Source organism: Vulpes lagopus, chromosome 20 (genome assembly GCF_018345385.1).
Source record: "Vulpes lagopus strain Blue_001 chromosome 20, ASM1834538v1, whole genome shotgun sequence".
Taxonomy (NCBI): domain Eukaryota; kingdom Metazoa; phylum Chordata; class Mammalia; order Carnivora; family Canidae; genus Vulpes; species Vulpes lagopus.
In genome coordinates, this window is record NC_054843.1 from 5,161,565 (window position 1) to 5,180,336 (window position 18,772).

Genomic DNA, 18,772 nt, shown 5'->3' on the forward strand with positions numbered 1-18,772 from the left:
CTGAGCTGATGGTGAATCAGTGTGTGCAGGCGGAGGCTGGAGGATAGAGAACTCCTTGGACGCAGGCAGTTGAAGGAAGCAGATGAGCTGGAAGTTGAGCTGGCTGTGAAGAATGAGTTGGGCTTTGATAGAGGAGGAAGAAAGGCAGTCTCTGATGAGGCCTTTCATGAGATGGGAAAACACAAGAAAGTTGGGACTTCCATGCTTGTTGAAGCAGCCAGAGAGAATCCTAGGTCACCAGGGAACATCCAAGGGACATTTCCCTGGAAAGACTGCAGCCAGGCTTAAATCTCACAATGGTTACTGCTGAGATGTGGGGAGAAGGGGGGCGTGATTGAAGTGGTTTCTTAGGACATTAGCCTTCTCCGGTATCTGCAACCCAGATTCAAAGTATCTTCAAGATCTCTACCAGATTCCCTCTTTTTCTTTTCTTCCTACTCCACTATTAATTTCATTCATTTAGTTTCATGAAACAAATAATTATTCTTGACCCATTGTGTCAGTCACAATTTGATGCTGTTTAACGGCTAGAGAATTGTATTCTAAAACTGTCTTCCCCACTAGGATTTCTCCCTTACACACACCTACCTTTATCCCAGGTAAGTGCATACTCCAAGGCACAGATGTTTAAAGCATCATATAAAACCCATTTTAAGTAAAAGATATCCATGGGATGACATGAGGCCCATTGCCAGACTATTCCATACACCCTGTCACCGCTGGTTTCTTGTCCATTCAAGTCAGAGACAGTCTCCAGGGTCACTCTCAAAACCCTTTGCAATTTGCGCCACAGTCCCTAAAATTCCCTATACTGAATGTATAAAACTCCTCTGTTTATGGATTTTTAAAAAGAGATCTGAGTTTTCAGTATGTTCTCAAGGATTTCTTTAATGTAAACACATCCCTAAGTAGAAATCTGACTATCCAGCCGACAAAATAATAATAAAACTTAAACTTTGCCTGACATAGTTAGAATTTTGACTTGTTTTTGTGCACGAAAACAATACTTTCTCTTCATGTGATTTGTTAAATGTTTCTTTGGTTAAAAATGTCCATCATAATTAAGCCAGTTAGAATGCATTCTCACCTGCGGGAGGGGAAAAAAGAAGTCTTCTCCACCCTACGTGTGCAACCAGATCAAATCATTAATCCCCCAAACCCAAGATGCTAGGAGTCAGCATGCAGTCCCTCTCCTTGTGGAAGATTTAACTACAGTGGTTGCTGCTCTAAGTGAACATTTTTTAAAAATATTTTTATGTGAACATTTTCTGATGGGCATTTGCATCTACCCCCTTCACTTGCTTCTTGACCTGATGCCATAACCATCACACTGTGATCCTGACTTAGTAGGTTCTTAACCTATACAGGGAGCCAGTTGAAAGACTAGAATATTTAATGAGCATAAACTAATCTTAAAAAGTATATATCATTTATATTTGGGTCACTGTATTTAAAATTTAAAAACTATGTGAAATAAGAAAAATGTCAGGATACCCGGGTGACTTAGTGGTTGAGCATCTGCCTTTGGCTCAGGTCGTGATCCCAGGGTCCTGGGATGGAGTCCCGCATCAGGTTCTCCTCCCTGTGAGGAGGGAGGAGCCTGCTTCTCCCTCTACCTGTGTCTCTGCCTCTCTCTCTGTGTCTCACGAATAAATAAAGAAAATCTTTAAAACTAAATACATAAAAATATCTGTTTTAAATTTGACTTATAGATAAGTCTTGCGGGGAAATAAATTTTATTAATTATATGGCATAAATGCAAATTCAGTGATTGTGGTAAAACAATTTCCATGGAATTCAAATTTTCAAAATCTGAGATCTTTTTTTGAAATCTTTTTGTTAATTTTTTAAGATTTTATTTATTTATTCATGAGAGACACAGAGAGAGGCAGAGACACAGGCAGAAGGAGAAGCAGGCTCCCTGCGGGGATCCCGATGTGGAACTTGATCCCAGGACTCCAGGACCACGCCCTGCGCCCAAGGCAGGTGCTCAACCACTGAGCCACCCGGGTGCCCCCCAAATCTAAGATCTTTAGATCTGATTTCATACAAAGTGAAAAGTCATAGCTCATCACTGGAAAAACAAGATTGCATAGAGATTTGCTTATAAAAAAGAGAAAAGCCGTCATGTCAGGGTGTAACAGTGCCAACTTGACGCAGAAAGTAATGATTTACGGGACTGTGTCATGGATCCCCACTGGGACCGTGTGCATGCGTGAAATCAGACTGATTGTTGAAAGCAGTCCCAATCCAAGAAAACCAGAAATGAGGAAGTTTGCTTTTAAGAATGTGAGTTTCCTGCTCCTGTACAGCTCGGACCAACAAACACCCAAACACAGCGGGCGCTGTGATCTGATCCCCCTGGGGGGGGCATATTGGGCAATGCATAAATATTGGCTGAAATTCATTAGTGCCGCCTGGAGCCTCCTTCTGCTGCCCCCCTGTGTGGACCCGCTGGCTCGGATCGTGCCCACCCGGCAGCCCTGCCCTGTCTGTTAGCCGCCCCCGATCCTCAGGGCTGTGTGCCGGGCACCCTCCACTCCCCCCGCCGCCCTGCCTCTCCCCACTGTCTCTGCAGGCCCCCCGCACCCTGCTCACCTCCCAGTCGCCGGCCCTGGCCACCCTTCCAAGCCCGCGGGGCAGCCTCTTCCAACCGCTGAGTTTGCCACCGCCTGGCTGTCCGCGCCTTCGCTGCCCGGAGCCGGACGCTTGAACACTCGAGACTCTCTGTGGTTTCCTAGGGGTTAACCCCCTCTCCAGATGGGCGCCTGGTGCTTCCCGGGCAGAGGAAGCCTTTCATGGCTCTGAGAGATCCAAACCCATGGTCTGCAGTGAAACAGACACACACGTGCATACACACATGTGCTCACACACATGCACACAGACATAACACACATGCACACTTGCATACGTACACTCATGTGCTCACACACATGCACACACAGATGTAACACACATGCACACTTGCATACATACACTCACGTACTCACATGCACACTTGCATACGTACACTCACATACTCACACACATGCACACACAGACATAACACACATGCACAGTTGCATACATACACTCACATACTCGCACACATGCACACAGATGTAACACACATGCACACTTGCATACGTACACTCACATGCTCACACACATGCACACACAGATGTAACACACATGCACACTTGCATAGTACACTCATGTACTCACACACATGCACACACAGACGTAACATACATGCACACTTGCATACATACACTCACGTGCTCGCACACATGCACACAGACATAACACACTTGCATATGTACACTCGTGCTCACACACATGCACACACAGATGTAACACACATGCACACTTGCATATGTACACTCATGTACTCACACACATGCACACACAGATGTAACACATACATACTTGCTCACTCACGTACTCACATGCACACACAGACATAACACATGCACACTTGCATACATACACTCATGTACTCACACATCCACACACAGATATAAGACCCATGCACACTTGCTCACCCACTCACGTACTTACACACATGCACACACAGACAGCACACATATTCACGTGCTCATACACACATACACACGTACTCACACATGCACACTTGCTCACAGTCACATACGCACAGACACAACACACATATACACGTGCTCATACATGCATGTACTCAAACATGCACACACACTTGCTCACAGATGTACTCACATACACACACAGACACAACACATACACATGTTCACACACTCACATACACACATGCACACAGATACGACACACATATACACATGTACTCACAGACATAACACACACACATACATACACACATGCACTCGCACACAGCCATAACGCACTCATACATTCACACTTGCGCACACACATACCTCTTGACTGCCTGAAAGTCTACAAAACATTTATTAACTTTAGAACATTGCTGATGTGTTATACTTTAAAAGTTTCTTTTAAAAGTCCAAGACACCAGCTAAAGTATTCTGCCTTTGACTGAGAAGACCCTTTGTCCTTAGCAGACAGCAGCTGACTATAGCCTCACCCCTGCCCCATTTAGATCACCCTGAAATGATTCCAAAATGATTTATGCCTTCATGTCAGTGGCGGACTCCTTCCACGTGCAGCTTTCAACTGGAAACAACTCTATTCTGGAACATTCCATTAGAGTGTAAGCTCCACAAGGGCAGGGACCCTTTTGTAAAAAATCGTTCCTGCTCCCCCCTCACCTCGAACAAGCTGGCAGAGTAGCTCTAACTCAGGAGATTCTGCTGGTGAGGTGTGAAGAGCAGTGCCCCTGGGTGATGGCCGGTGTCCCTGAGGCAACATGAATGCCCCCGTTGTTTCAGTCTTCCCAAGGGAGAGCATCTGGCCAACAGCAAGCTGTGCCTGGGTTCACGGCTAGCAGCCCTGACTCTAGGCCCACTAGGACACCTCCTGCCACTATTTCCATGACCATCTCACTTCATTCTGCTTCCCTGAGAGGCAGTGGGTGCTGCCTCCCGTCCTGGTGTTGCTCGAGAATTCCTTACTGTCTGCTTTTCTTTTCCTCCTTAGGCTCCCAAGAAACATTTGCAAAATGGGATTATCCGTGGCTACCAAATAGGTTACCGCGAGTACAGCACTGGGGGCAACTTCCAATTCAACATTATCAGTATTGACACCACTGGGGACAGTGAGATCTACACCCTCGACAACCTCAATAAGTTCACCCAGTACGGCCTGGTGGTGCAGGCCTGCAACCGGGCCGGGACGGGACCTTCTTCTCAGGAAATCATCACCACCACCCTCGAGGATGGTAGGTTCTGGTGGCCGCCGCTCGCTCCTCTCCTTCCTCAGAGGTTTGCTCTGATTGTCCCTCTGACCCCCCACAGCCTGGCTCGTGCTGGCTGCGCAGTGACAAAAGTGCCAGGCCTGGGGGATGGGGGTTCCAGGAAAGTGTGTCTTAATTCCCTCGCCGGCTGCACAGATTGGGCCTCGCCTTTGACAGAGCTTGATTGCAAAGCCCAAATCCGTTCCCTCTGCAGCATCTCATTTATTCCAAGCACGAGATTTGGGCTTTTCTCCAAGTGCATCCAAGTCTCTCCCTAGGACTGCAGAAGCCTGACCAGAATGTGGAAATCCGATTTTCTAAGAATTTCTCCAAATCATGTTAAGGAGGAGAACCAACCTTTCATTCCTTTCCTTCCTTCCTTCCTTCCTTCCTTCCTTCCTTCCTTCCTTCCTTCCTTCCTTCTTTCCTTCCTTCCTTCCTTCCTTTTTTTCCTTTTTTCCTTCCTTCCATCCTTCCTTCCTTTCCAATGCTTTCTATTTTCAAGCACTCTGGACAAGAGCAAGGAATGAGCAGGTTTCCTGGAGCAAATCTCACAGTGACCGAGCGCCGCCTAGTGACCACGTGGAATTAATTCACCTTCTCCCGTGACTTGCAGGATCCTGTGCTTGAAAAGCAAAGGAGAACCCTGTGCCCAGAGACCCCACTTTACGGGCAGAGATAAGATACCTGCTTCATTGCAGCACTGCGTGTAGATTTTAAGGCAGCCAGTTTGCACCACAATGACCTCGTGTGCAGTTAGCCAGGTGATCATAGGTTTGAGGGGGCCCAGGGTGACTTGCCTCCATAATCTGTGACCATTTTTATAGAGAGAGAAGCCTTAGAAAACCAGAAACCTGAAGACTGGGTTTTCTATCCAGCATCATGATCTCTGCCATCATGATCACATCTGCCTTGGTTTTCACCTCAGTGCTCATTCTTCATTGGTGTGTGTGGTTCTGCTGTTATTTGGTCCCTTCTCCGAGCCCCAGCATTCAAGATCTGCATAAACTCGATGTGAAAAACAAGCAGCCCCCATTGTGCCCACTCGCTCTCTTCCCTCCCGCAGAGGGTGACAGTTTTGCAAGAGGGGCTGACCGGGGTGGGGGTGGTGAGTAAGCTACGACTTCGTGTCTGCTTTTCAACACCTTTCAATAGCCAGGCTTCCGATTTATGTGCCGGATAGCACGAAATACAGAGGGCATAGTCCCGTATAAAGCAAATGTAACTTCCAACAGTCACAAGAGTGGTAAAGGCCTTTTACGCCTGCCCTGAAATCAGAAGTGTTCTCCGCTCAGTCCCAGGGCAGCCTTCTTCAACGTGAGCCAGTTAAACTGGAAAGAGAGACTAGGACAGATGCGCAAACTCATGTTACCTTATAGGGTTATCATACTATTTGTATAGGGAAGCGGAACTCACCTTTTCCCCCTAATTTTGTGGATTGAGTATGACTTTTTTCTTTTGCTTGCGTATCGACGTGTTAAACTAATATTGCCTATTCGGTATCGCTTTGCCACTTACACCACCCGCAGTTATTACAGACTCTAATTATTTAATTTCAGTGCCGAGTTACCCCCCTGAAAATGTCCAAGCCATAGCAACGTCGCCAGAGAGCATATCCATATCCTGGTCCACGCTTTCCAAGGAAGCCTTGAATGGAATTCTCCAGGGGTTCAGAGTCATTTACTGGGCCAACCTGATGGATGGAGGTAAGAGGATGAAAACAAGGCATGTGAGTTTGCCCCAAAGGATGCCTGGTGGGATTAGCAGAGCCCCGCTCCTAATGTGGGTTTCAGGGTGTGGAGGGCACATCTTTATCAATGCGCAATTGCCCACTCTCCCCACGTCGCTCTCTTCTTACCTGTCATGTTATGTTCTCACAGGTGTATTCAGCTGCTTGAAGCATCATGTATCCTCAAAAAAGCAATTTGAGGCATCGGAGAGGGGTGGCATTTGAGATATGTAGGCATAGATGTGCTTTCCTAGAGGAGTATCTATGCAGAGCCTCTGCAGGCCACACCAAGATCTAGAAAGTTCTATGTGATGTGTATCCTAAAAAGGTTGACCTCTTCTGATTTCCTGATAAAACTCAGCAGGGAAACTTGCTCAGTCCCTGGAGTTGACCCATGAGAGGATTCAGGAGCACCTCGCCAGCAGTATTATTATTCCTCGAGAGGAGCCACTCAATCCCAGACCCTCTGTTTTGTCTCCTTCTGTCTTGTTCTCCTCCGTCCCCTCTTTCTGTTTCTCTTCCTTCCTCCTTCTTGCTTCTCTGTTTGTTTGTTTCAAGTTATAGGACAAAATCTTCTGTCTGTTTGGGCAAGAATGAGTGAGAGTGTCACCCTCTCAGTTTGTGGAGAGATTGGGGCCAGAAGTTTCTCAGGGAGAGTATATCTGAGGGTGGTGATGCCTTTCAGGTGGTGGGTGCTCCTGAACCAGACTGAGCCCCCCTCTGTGAGCAGGATAGGCACATCCCCACACTGCGGCCTGCACAGGGAAGCTCTGAAGGTTGGGTCGCTGCCTGCATCCCAACACGTGCGTAGCCCACACCCCCTTTCCTGTCCCCGGGTACCTCCTGCACCCCTGCTCCAGGGGCCATGCCTCATCTCCCGCCTGGGCCTTCTTTCAACCCCTCTGACTGCATGTGGCCTCCTGGTGCATGCTCACTTCTGAGTTTGGGCAAACACAGCCAGAGGCCCGGGTATGTCCCACCCCTGTTCGGGCCACTTGAGTCTGCTCTCCAAGCAGGTGGCTGTCCCCACCCAGGTAAACAGAACACATAGGGCTCTAATAATGGCCAGAACAAAGGAAGAAAGACACTTAGCTAAATAAGCTTCATCTGCTAAACAAAGAGCAGTTTTTGGAGGCTTCCACCTGCTTCTCCAGGCTGAGGACCAGACCTGGTTCCTCTTGATGCTGAGTGTAGCACCTCACCCAGCACCCAGCAAGTAGAGCTGTTCTGTAAAGATTCACTGGCTTGACCCGAGGCAGACACGTTAACTGAGCACCTACCCTGTGCTGGGCTCATGCAGGACACAGAGGATGCAGCGTCTGCCCTCTTGGGTGTTTGAGACCAGTGAGCGAGGGACAATCACGTAAATGTAGAGCCGCAAGCCCAATAACGCACAGCCAGCCCCAGAGAGGGACAGACCTACATAGACGATTCTTTGGCAGCTCCACCCTCTTGTGCCCCCAAAAAGCCTGTACACACCCCATAGACGTAAAGACTACAGCAATGAAAATTGGTAAAAGTGTCCTTCTTATTAACCCGATACCAGGCTATATCACCGTGTGTCTTTTATTCTGGTTTCTCCTCCTCGTCTTGCATGAGGTCTTGAAACCAAACACCTTACTTAGCTCACTCACCTAGAGGCAACGTGACACTGAAATTGTTCTGTTGTTCTTGCTGGAAATATTTCCCGAATCCAGTGGCGGCTCCTCATCTGGGTCATCCGTACCTTCACACGTCACTCATACTTGCTAATGCTGCCTGCTAACACCTGAGCTGTACGGAGGGTAACGTGGTTCATGCAGTTCTTCGGACTTGATGCTTCCAAAGCTTTAAAAACTTGAATATTCAAAAACACGGAAGTCTTCACATAAGGCTGCTCAGAAATGCACACAGTTCCTAAAGATCCTTCTGCTCACTGTAGGAAGATCCGAGTGAGGTGCTCAATGCCTGGTGCAGGAGTCCTACACGTAGTCTCCAAACGGTGAGAAAGAAACCCGTGGAGACATAAGCCTGCTATGAACGCTCTCGCCTCACCTGCTCCTTATAAAAAGTGACAGGTATGAATTAGCAGGTAATTCCATGGGATTACTGGAAGCTTCCACGGAGACTCCACAGGCTGCCACTCCGAGGTTCCCACCGAAGGAAAACATGTGACTGTGTAAAGGACTGGACCCACTGATCCCGAGAAAACACCACACACACACTCTCACACTGACACACACACACATTCAGACACGCATTCAAGGACACACACACACAGACTCACACACAACCCTCACACATAATCCCCTCACGCTCACAGACCCACACGCAACCCTCACACATGCATCCCCTTACGCTTACAGACCCACACAGAACGTTCACACATGCATCTCCTCATGCTCACACTTACACACAACCTTTGCACATACATCCCCTCAGGCTCACAGACTTACACACAACCATCACACATGCATCCCCTCATGCTCACAGACCCACACACAACCATCACACATGCATCCCCTCATGCTCACACTTACACACAACCTTCACACATACATCCCCTCATGCCCACAGACATTTTTTTAATAATAAATTTATTTTTTATTGGTGTTCAATTTGCCAACATACAGAATAACACCCAGTGCTCATCCCGTCAAGTGCCCCCCTCAGTGCCCGTCACCCATTCCCCCCCACCCCCCGCCCTCCTCCCCTTCCACCACCCCTAGTTCGTTTCCCAGAGTTAGGAGTCTTCCATGTTCTGTCTCCCTTTCTGATATTTCCTACCCATTTCTTCTCCCTTCCCCTTTATTCCCTTTCACTATTATTTATATTCCCCAAATGAATGAGAACATACACTGTTTCTCCTTCTCCGATTGACTTATTTCACTCAGCATAATACCCTCCAGTTCCATCCACGTTGAAGCAAATGGTGGGTATTTGTCATTTCTAATGGCTGAGGAATATTCCATCGTATACATAGACCACATCTTCTTTATCCATTCATCTTTCGATGGACACCGAGGCTCCTTCCACAGTTTGGCTATTGTGGACATTGCTCACAGACTTATATACAACCCTCGCACATGCATCCCCTCATGCTCACACTTAACACACAGCCTTTACACATACATCCCCTCAGGCTCACAGACTTATACACAATCCTCACACCTGCATCCTCTCATGCTCATAGGTACACACTCATAGGCACACACATCCAGATTCACATACAACCCTCACACATGCATAGTCACTCTCACAGACACACATGCTCAGACTCACACCTACATCTGCTCATGCACACTCATAGGCACACACACTCACAGAGTCACACACAACCCTACACGCACATCCACTCACTTTCACAGGCACACGCTCACAGCCTGAGAGACACAGATTGTTACTACCACTATGATTAGCAATTGCCTCAAATATGTATATAGCAGAGCGTTTTGTCATTATTAATGGGGTCTATAAAAGTGGCTAATAGGGCAGGCTAACCATACTATATCTTGATGAAATTTCTGAGCATTTTATCATAATCTGAAAGGTCAATACTTTTCAAGGCCTGACAAAGCCATTCATCCGTGATTGCTAGACTATTGTCTACTTTGAAGGCACATCTCCATCTGAATCTGAACTATTCGTCATTTCTTCTGTGTTTCCCCAAGATGACGCGGTGCCTCTGAAGCGAGTCAGCATTTAGTGCTAACTGGATGTTTGCTTTGGTGGTGGGCCAGTTGGCAGTACTTTAGAAATGTCATTTGCACCCCTCTTTTTTGCCTTGAGACCCTTTGAGAATGAGGGAAGGTATGAATACGTAAAATAATTTGTTTCAAAACAGAAAGTCAAAAAATTTTGTAGTAGAAGTAATATGTCTAAATTTACTTTATATATTCATTTCACATTATTTTATTCATGGTTTCAACTGAACATCATTCTTTAGTTCCTGTTTTTTTTTTTTAATAACCCCATGGAAGCTGTAAAAGGTAGATGATAGAAATCCTGCTTAAGCAGGATTAATAAAAAATAATAATAATAAATAATTAAGCAGGATTAATAAAAAATAATTAAAAAGCAGGATTAATAAAAAAAGATCTAAAGAATGGCAAATGGAGCATGATGTTTTGATTGGGCTTTTTGTCATAATTTTTCTATTTTCTTTTCTATTTTCTCCATATCTGCTAAGCATCAAGTATCTGCCAGCCAGGAAAATGTCCCTCCATCAGTGAGAGCAGAGTGCACAAGAGCTGCCTGGACCGTCAGGAAGCTCTGGGGGGTAATCTTGAGTGGGGGTTCTGGCTCCAGTCGTATTCCTGGTTCATGAATAAATCAGCTCATCAAAGCAATATGAACCCCAAGATGAGTAAACATCCAGGTGTTCATTCTGATCCGTGTCGGGCTTCATGAGTAGATGGAATTCTTCTGCGTTGATTGTTGTTTTCTTTAAACAGAGGGGATGGTCCACTTCCCTTTGTCCCTTGTAGCCACCCTCTTCCTCATCACTGTGTCTTATCCAAGAACTTCCCTGATGAATCAGCACCATTTCCTCCTGCAGCAAAGGACTGGCGCCTACTTTCTCCTGGAGGGAGAGATCCCTGGGCCCTTCTTAAAGATAAATACTTAAAAACAAAAGCAAAAACCCAGAGTCCCCAGAGGTCAAATGATTTAGACAAAGCATCATAACTAGCTGCTGGCACGCAGCCCTGTGGAACCCTGTTTTCCCTGGTGTGTGTGTGTGTGTGTGTGTGTGTGTGTGTGATCTTTGACCCAATGTAGAAATTCATAAATATGAGAAGATCTTGCTGAGATCTGTACTTAAATTTCTTCTATTTTCACTTGAGTTTTTTATCCTAATCCACTTGATCCATATTAGATCTATTCAGGAAAATGAACATCATAAGCAGAAAATATAGTGCAAAGAGCCCTGGTGGTCAGTGGTGGATCCCCCCACTTCAGAGGGGAGACTTCCTAACCCATCAGGCCTGACGACTGTCCACCTTCTAAACGTGCAGCGACCCCACACATGAGCAAATGTGTTTTTACTTTCGAAAGCCATCTCTTGAGGCTTCCAAATTGTGGCCCCCAAAAGTCTTCACCCTTTGACCCCAGGCCAAAGGCACCTTCTGGGGACCACCTTCCTTGCCTGAAGCCTGTAGGCTTGGTGTGCTGATTAAATAAGTTAGCATTTGAGCCCGGAACGATGCTGACCCTTAAGTGAGCATGCAAGTGGCTGTCTGTACCAAGGCAAGAGGGAGAGAAGCCGACAGACAGCCCTACCTCTCGCTAACTGTATGCACAGGTGGCCTTCACCATAGCCAGCCACCCAATGAGGAATCCCTCCTGGACCTGCTCCCTGTCAGTCCCCTTAGTAACTGGGCACACAGGCTTGCAGGCAGTGTCAACACTCTGCGGATAGTTGTGCCCGGGGGGTGAGCAGTCCTCACGCCTCTCTCTCCTGCTCCAGCTGCTCTGTAGGTGGCTCATTTCAAAATCCAGAACACCCATGGAGGCATTTAACACCTCACTGTAAGTTTTCTCAAATTGCCCTGTCTCATATGCCTAAGATGGGAGAGCATAACATTCCGTCTTTGAATATTATTAGCTGATCCCACTCCAGAAATTGAAGCATTTTTAGCTAATGCCAAGTTTCTGACACATCAGCATGTCACTTCAGCAAGGATGCTGGGGGGAGGGGGGGTTCACTCCAGGTAAGAGGAGCAGTTTGCTGAGCCACCTCATCTCAGTTCAGATACCCAAGAGCCTAGGTACTTTAGAAATACACGGACATTAGGGTTTGTTATTTTTAACAGAAAAACAAAACTCCACTTGCAGAAGTTTCATTTTTTTTTATTTAAATTCAATTAGCCAACAAATACTACATCATTAGTTTCAGATGTAGTCTTCAGTTATTCACCAGTTGGTTATAACACCCAGTGCTCATCCCATCAAGTGCCCCCCTCAGTGCCGGTCACCGAGTCACCTCATTCCCCCCCACACCTCCCCTTCTGCAACCCTTTGTTTGTTTCCTAGAGTTAGGCGTCTCTCATGTTTCGTCTCCGTCTAATTTTCCCCACTCAGTTCCCCTCCTTTCCCTTATAACCCCTTTCACTATTTCTTATAGTCCCCATATGAGTGAAACCATATGATAATTGTCTTTCTCCGATTGACTTATTTCACTCAGCATAATACCCTCCAGTCCCATCCACATTGGTGTAAACGGTAGGTATTCATCCTTTCTGATGGCTGAGTAGTATTTCATATATAGACCACATCCTCTTTATCCATTCATCTGCTGATGGGCATCTTGGCTCCTTCCAGTCATTTCTTGATGAGCAGTTAGAGATACACCTGCAGGGATGCCTGGCTGGCTCAGTGGTGGAGCATCTGCCTTTGGCTCAGAGCGTGACCCTGGGGTCATGGGATCAAGTCCTGCATTGGGCTCCCCACAGGGACCCTGCTTCTCCCTCTGCCTGTGTCTCTGCCTCTCTCTGTGTGTCTCTCATGAATAAATAAATAAAACCTTTTTAAAAAAATAAAGAAAGAAATGCACCGCAGAGTGAGCCCTGCAGTCCCAAGCTCCCTGGGTCCAGCAGCGGTGTGTATGGGGGGGAGGGGGTGCATGCTGGATTGGCGGCTGGGGGACTTGGGTCCCAGTAGTTGGTGTTGGGTTTTCACACCTAACTTGGAGTGAATTGCTCTGCTTTTCAGACCAACCTTCTGCCCGGTGTCCTGTGGCCATTCATTGTGAATGAGTCCCTTCGAGGGACTTCAGGGTGTGGAGGCTGGAGGGCGAGCCTCAGGGATGGACAGCAGGCACAGGGTGCTCACAGCCAGTCACCAGATCGTGTTCTCTTGTCCTCCCTCCAGAACTGGGCGAGATTAAAAATGTCACCACGACGCAGCCTTCTCTCGAGCTGGACGGGCTGGAGAAGTACACCAACTACAGCATCCAGGTGCTGGCCTTCACCCGCGCCGGGGACGGCGTCAGGAGTGAGCAGATCTTCACTCGGACCAAGGAGGATGGTGAGGGACGGGGCAAGTGTGGGGCGGATGCCCAGGGACATGCAGGGCCCCACCGAGCGACAGCACCTGGGGCAGAAGCTATTGTTGGGAGGGCCGGGTCCTAGGGCCTCATGTCCCTTCATCGGCCTGACCTTGACTTCGCTCCGGGCAAACCATCTGCTGCCCTCCCAAAATATTCCAGCACAACTGAGACCATCCACCCCATGTCGCTTTTGCTCGATGTATCCATCATCCATCCTCCCTCCCAGAATTTTTCATCTTTTTAAAATTTTTTTGGCAGAGTATTATTTAAATGAAAATGCCTTTTATGGCAGAGGTGTAACACACGTCCTACCATCAGAATAATCCCAGTGACTCCAGCTGTCAGTATACAGGCTCAGAGTAGTTCCATCCTCCACTGTAAAATTACCTAAAGGTCTAAGTCGTGTTATTCTACACCAGCTTTAGAATCACCTTAGTTTGAGGGCTTCATGTTGATTTTTTAAAATTTCTTAGAGGAATTCATAACAACTTAGTAACATTTTAAATTGCAGCTCACTTTGGTTCAGACCATTAATTTTTGCTGTGCCATGTCATTTAGACTTGGTTGTATGACTATTTCCCAAACCTGCAAAAACTATATGGCAAGTGTTGGGGGGGGGGGTGTTGTATTATTCTAAGAAAAACTCTGAGGTGCCATATCTGAGTCTGTTAATTTTTTTTTTACTTTTTATATATATATATTTTTATTGAAGTTCAATTTGCCAACATATAGTATCACACCCAGTGCTCCTCAATGCCCATCACCCAGTCACCCCATGCCCCTAACTGCCTCCCTGAATCTGTTTAAAAAGTAGTTTAAGTTCTGATAAATATAGCAAAGTGAGAAAAGCCATCTCCACCTTAAACAACTGGTATTAAATGATACCCATGTGGGACTCTCCAAATCAGAGCACAGAATTATACAAAATTGGGTTGAGATGAGATAACAGTGCCCCTAAATTCTGTGCAGATTTTGGCTCCACACCTTCTGTCTTCTTTCTAGGATTCTGCTCCCAGGAAGCTGGGCAGAGCACAGTGGGGGGAAGTGCGACCCATTCTTATGACCTCCCATCGCTTATGCAACCTCCTTCACTACACAGAGTACCAAACACACTATGTTTCCACCCATATCCATCCTGTGAAAGCAAAGCTGGGGACCCAGGCTCAGAGATCTGACCCCTGACAAAGCTTCTCTGACACCCACAGCATACTGTGTCCCATCTTACTCTCTGCCCTCACCTCTGCAGACCCAGCCCTCTCTCCTCCCCCAACCGGTCTCTTCCATCTACTCTCGCACATTATTCTCCTTGTCTCTGGAGCCCTTCTTGCTTCATTGGGGGTGCACACAAATTCATCCTCATTGGCTTTAGCTTTTCCAGAACACACAGATAATTAATCCTTCCCAGGAATGTGCAGGTATCAGCCCATTCTGATCAAAGAAATTAGGCTATTTAGGGAAATCTAAAGGCAAAATGAAATACCACTAAAAAGTATGGAGAGACCTACAAATCTATGTCCTAAGTGAAGGTGGTCATAATTTAGTTTCTAAAAATGCCATAGACAACGAGCCATGTCGAGATGCTGGCTCTGTTACTTGCTGCCCAGGGTACTTTGGGCACCTTACCTAACCTCTGAACTGAACTCACGTACAAAAGTGCCATCATAATCAGACTGCACAGAGTTAAGATATAAAAAGTCAAGTGATGTGTGCAAACACCTAACTTGACACATAGTGGGTTGGTTCCTGACACTAGATATTTGATTATTTGATCTCCACTCCTTCAGAGTGGGGGTGGCACATTCTTTTGCATTGCTAAGCAATAACACAAATGTCACTGGAATTATTATTTAAAGAGCAAATTGATCAGCAACATAAATTTTGACACCTGCAGTTTTCAGATGAATGTACAGAAATCCATTAAGAAGGGAAGGCTCTCCACAGCTTATTGACTGGTGATTTGGGATCAATTTTTAATTAATCCTCCACTTTTAGAAATCCTGGGGTTCTCCCTCAAACCTTGACCCTGAGGCCTAAAGTCTAATTTGTCAATCAATTATTCTCTGCTTTCCTATCCAATGCTGATGGTATATGGAGATGCCACTGACGGTGAATGACCCCGCCTTAGGTCTTAACAGTTCCCCTGGGAAGGAGGTGGAGAATCCCACTGATGCTGGTGTGCATCACAAAGAGCAGTGCAGAACCGAATGTCAGTATTTACTTGGGATAAATCATCAGCATTTTCAAAAAGAAGCAGAGTGGAGATTAGGGGGAAGTAGAGAAAAACTGGTATAATAATGAGCTTATCTCCCAGATCCACATGAAAAATTCGCTAATATGAGACAGTGAAGAATTGTGCTAGCCACCTTTCTAAACTCAATACCAAATACAAATAGGCATTTGAACAGTTTAGAGAACTGAATGCAAGTTTGTGTCTAATTGGAAGAAGGGGCAAGGCTAATTACCATAGAAGGAGTGCTTACTCAAATTGAGAATATAGATCCTGTTTGAACTTCTGCTGCAAAATCTTACGGTTTGCAAGTTTGGATTAACTTGCCAGATTCAATTAAATGATGTAAGGTTGTGGATGAAATTCAAATAAAATACTAATTGCCAACATTCACTAAATTCTTCCTCAGGAAAGCACTAGTCTAGGCACAGATTGAAGTTTCAGAGTTTATTGATATTCTCATGGGGAAAGAAATATTAATTAATGCATTGACACGAAGCATTCAATCTGGTCCTCTATGCCCAATATATTTCTTTTTTTTTTTTTTAAGATTTTATATTTGAGAGAGAAAGAGAGAAAAAGCATGAGTAGAGACTGGGCAGAGAGAGAAGGAGACACTCCCCTGAGCAGGATGCCGGACAGGGGCTCATTTCCAGGACCCTGAGATCCTGACCTGAGCTGAAGGCAGACACTTAACCCACTGAGCCACCCAATGCCCCGCCCAGTACATTTCTTAAACAAGATCCTAAAACCCCCAGTGTCAGGAGGCCTAGAGTTTAAGTAGTGTTGTTAGGTCACTGGTCATTTTAAGAAGGGAAAATGTATCAGCTGCTAATAAAACACACAACAATAGAATAAAATAGTAACTAGAAATAAATACAACAAATACATCAAATCAAAAGTTAAGACATTTTGTAGAAGTTTACTTCTGCCAGGGATAATCTGCAATTGAAATGTTTGCTCAGAGAACAAGTTTTCTATGCCTTTCAGCAGTTTCTCAGCCTCCGTAAAGAATCTTGGGCCAGGAGAAAGATTCTTAAATCCATAGACATAGTCTTGGGTCCATAAACAACACAATCTCGGGCCCGCAGACATCATCCCAGGTCCGTGGACATATTCTTGGGGTCCTCAAGAATTGCTCCGGCTTCAGATTCTCTTCCCAGGACTGCTCCATCGATCAGAACATGTACCTTTGTTACTCTGCAAGAACGCAAAAGATTATTTGCTGATCTGGCTTTCTGTTCTTGAACACAAGACAACTAATTCTGAATTAGAAAAGGTTTGTGAGATCCTAATGCCATTTTATTTGCTGAGACTGTAACCCGAGCAAGGCCGTGGGGGAAAGAGAACACAAACAAAACACAATCTATTAATTTTCCGATTGTTATTTATATTCTGCAGGGGTAGCGTAGTTACAGCCCTGGCCCTTTTCTGCAAAAGTCAACATTGTATATGTATAAATAGAGATGGTTGTGTTTAAGTTCAAATATTTGCTGAGTGCATTACTAAGGCACATAACTCTGTAAATCATTTTATATGGGAAGAAGGCCAGGAGGAGGTGCAGGGTATGAACTTTGCTCCACCTGCCCCGTGATTAGCACTGTCTTTGCGCGGAAGGGAGTGTGCGTCTGAAAGCAGAGCTAAGAGCAAGGGAACAGTGACGGGATAAGCATTGGGTGTTATTCTGTATGTTGGCAAGACATACAGACATCGGGCTGTCTCTGAACCCTCAGACCCTCCAAATCTCGAGCCATACATTCTCTTGAAGGCACGGATCATCTGTTCTCAGATGGTTGTGTGACCACACCTCAGCGTGCTGTAAAAGCAATGGACTCTGTGTGCATGTCTATTTGCCTAAACACCAAAAGTGGTTGTTAGCCTCCTCAGCCTCCTCAGCCCAACAGGTACTGAGCACATGGTGGTGCTGGGCTCTGTGTGGTAGCAGGTACACCAACGGCACAAAGACCAGAGTATCCCAGAAGGCCTCCCACCATGAGGATGTCAGGGCTCCCTCCCCTGCAGTGATTCTCAGGCAGGGCCCCAGAGGTGCCTCGTGGGGGGCTCCACACTGCCCACTGGACTTCAAGAGGAGCCACTCCACATCCCCTTGTGCTTGTCTGTTGGTTCACCGCATGATGCCATAGTGAATTGTCTACTTTAAAGAATGTCTAAAAAATACCTCTCTTGTAAGAGCAAAGGCCAGATGTATCAGCATCTTGTGGAAATGGGGAAGACGTGTGCTTTGTATGAACGTGATGACAGTTGTGGACGGTTCCTTCTAACACCATGCGGTCTGCACATGTCTTAGGGGGGCCTCGGGGCAGCATTAGGCTCAAGTAGGTCTGGCTACCATGGCGGATTACATAGGCACAGGCTCGCATGCACACGCATGCACACACATGCACACCCCTGCCTATACCTCATCACCGAAGACCAGAGAAATGATCATGACAATAGTGAAGTTGGATGAAGTATCTGTGTGTGTGCCTGGTCAGGCTTATAGTTTAAACCAAAGCAGTATTTTTTCAAAGCACTGACTTTGATGTTTTGCATTGAGATATATCATTAGATTGCAAAAAACAAAAACAAAAACAAAAAAAAAACCACGATATATCATTAGAGGCCTCAACTGTATGGACTCATTTTCTATGCTACATGACGAATCACCTCAAACTTAGCACCTTAAATTAACAAAAATTTATTCTCTCACCATCTCCATGGTTTAGAGGTCCAGGTCTAGGTCAGTTGGGCCCTCTGCTGGGGGTCTCACAGGCTGAAATCAAGGTGTTGGCTGGGGCAGTGGGCTCGTTTGAGGTCAAGTCCTCTCCTAAGCTCTCTGGTTGTCAGCAGGGTTGGGTTCCTTGTGTGTGTAGGACTGGTGACCATCTCCTCAGTTCCCAGAGGCCACCTGCCATTCCCTGCCATATAGACTCTCTATAGCAGCAGGATGGTTTGCTTCTTCAA

General features: G+C 46.2%; 1 protein-coding gene across 1 annotated transcript in view; it reads left to right on the forward strand.

Annotated features, from left to right (window-relative positions):
* DSCAM (DS cell adhesion molecule) overlaps positions 1–18,772 on the forward strand; it is a 310,241-nt gene that overhangs the window by 206,807 nt on the left and 84,662 nt on the right. Inside the window, exons 15-17 of the mRNA XM_041734699.1 lie at positions 4,570–4,810; positions 6,385–6,531; positions 13,404–13,559. Of these exons, the coding sequence (XP_041590633.1) occupies positions 4,570–4,810; positions 6,385–6,531; positions 13,404–13,559 (544 nt within the window). The remainder of the gene's footprint in view (positions 1–4,569; positions 4,811–6,384; positions 6,532–13,403; positions 13,560–18,772) is intronic.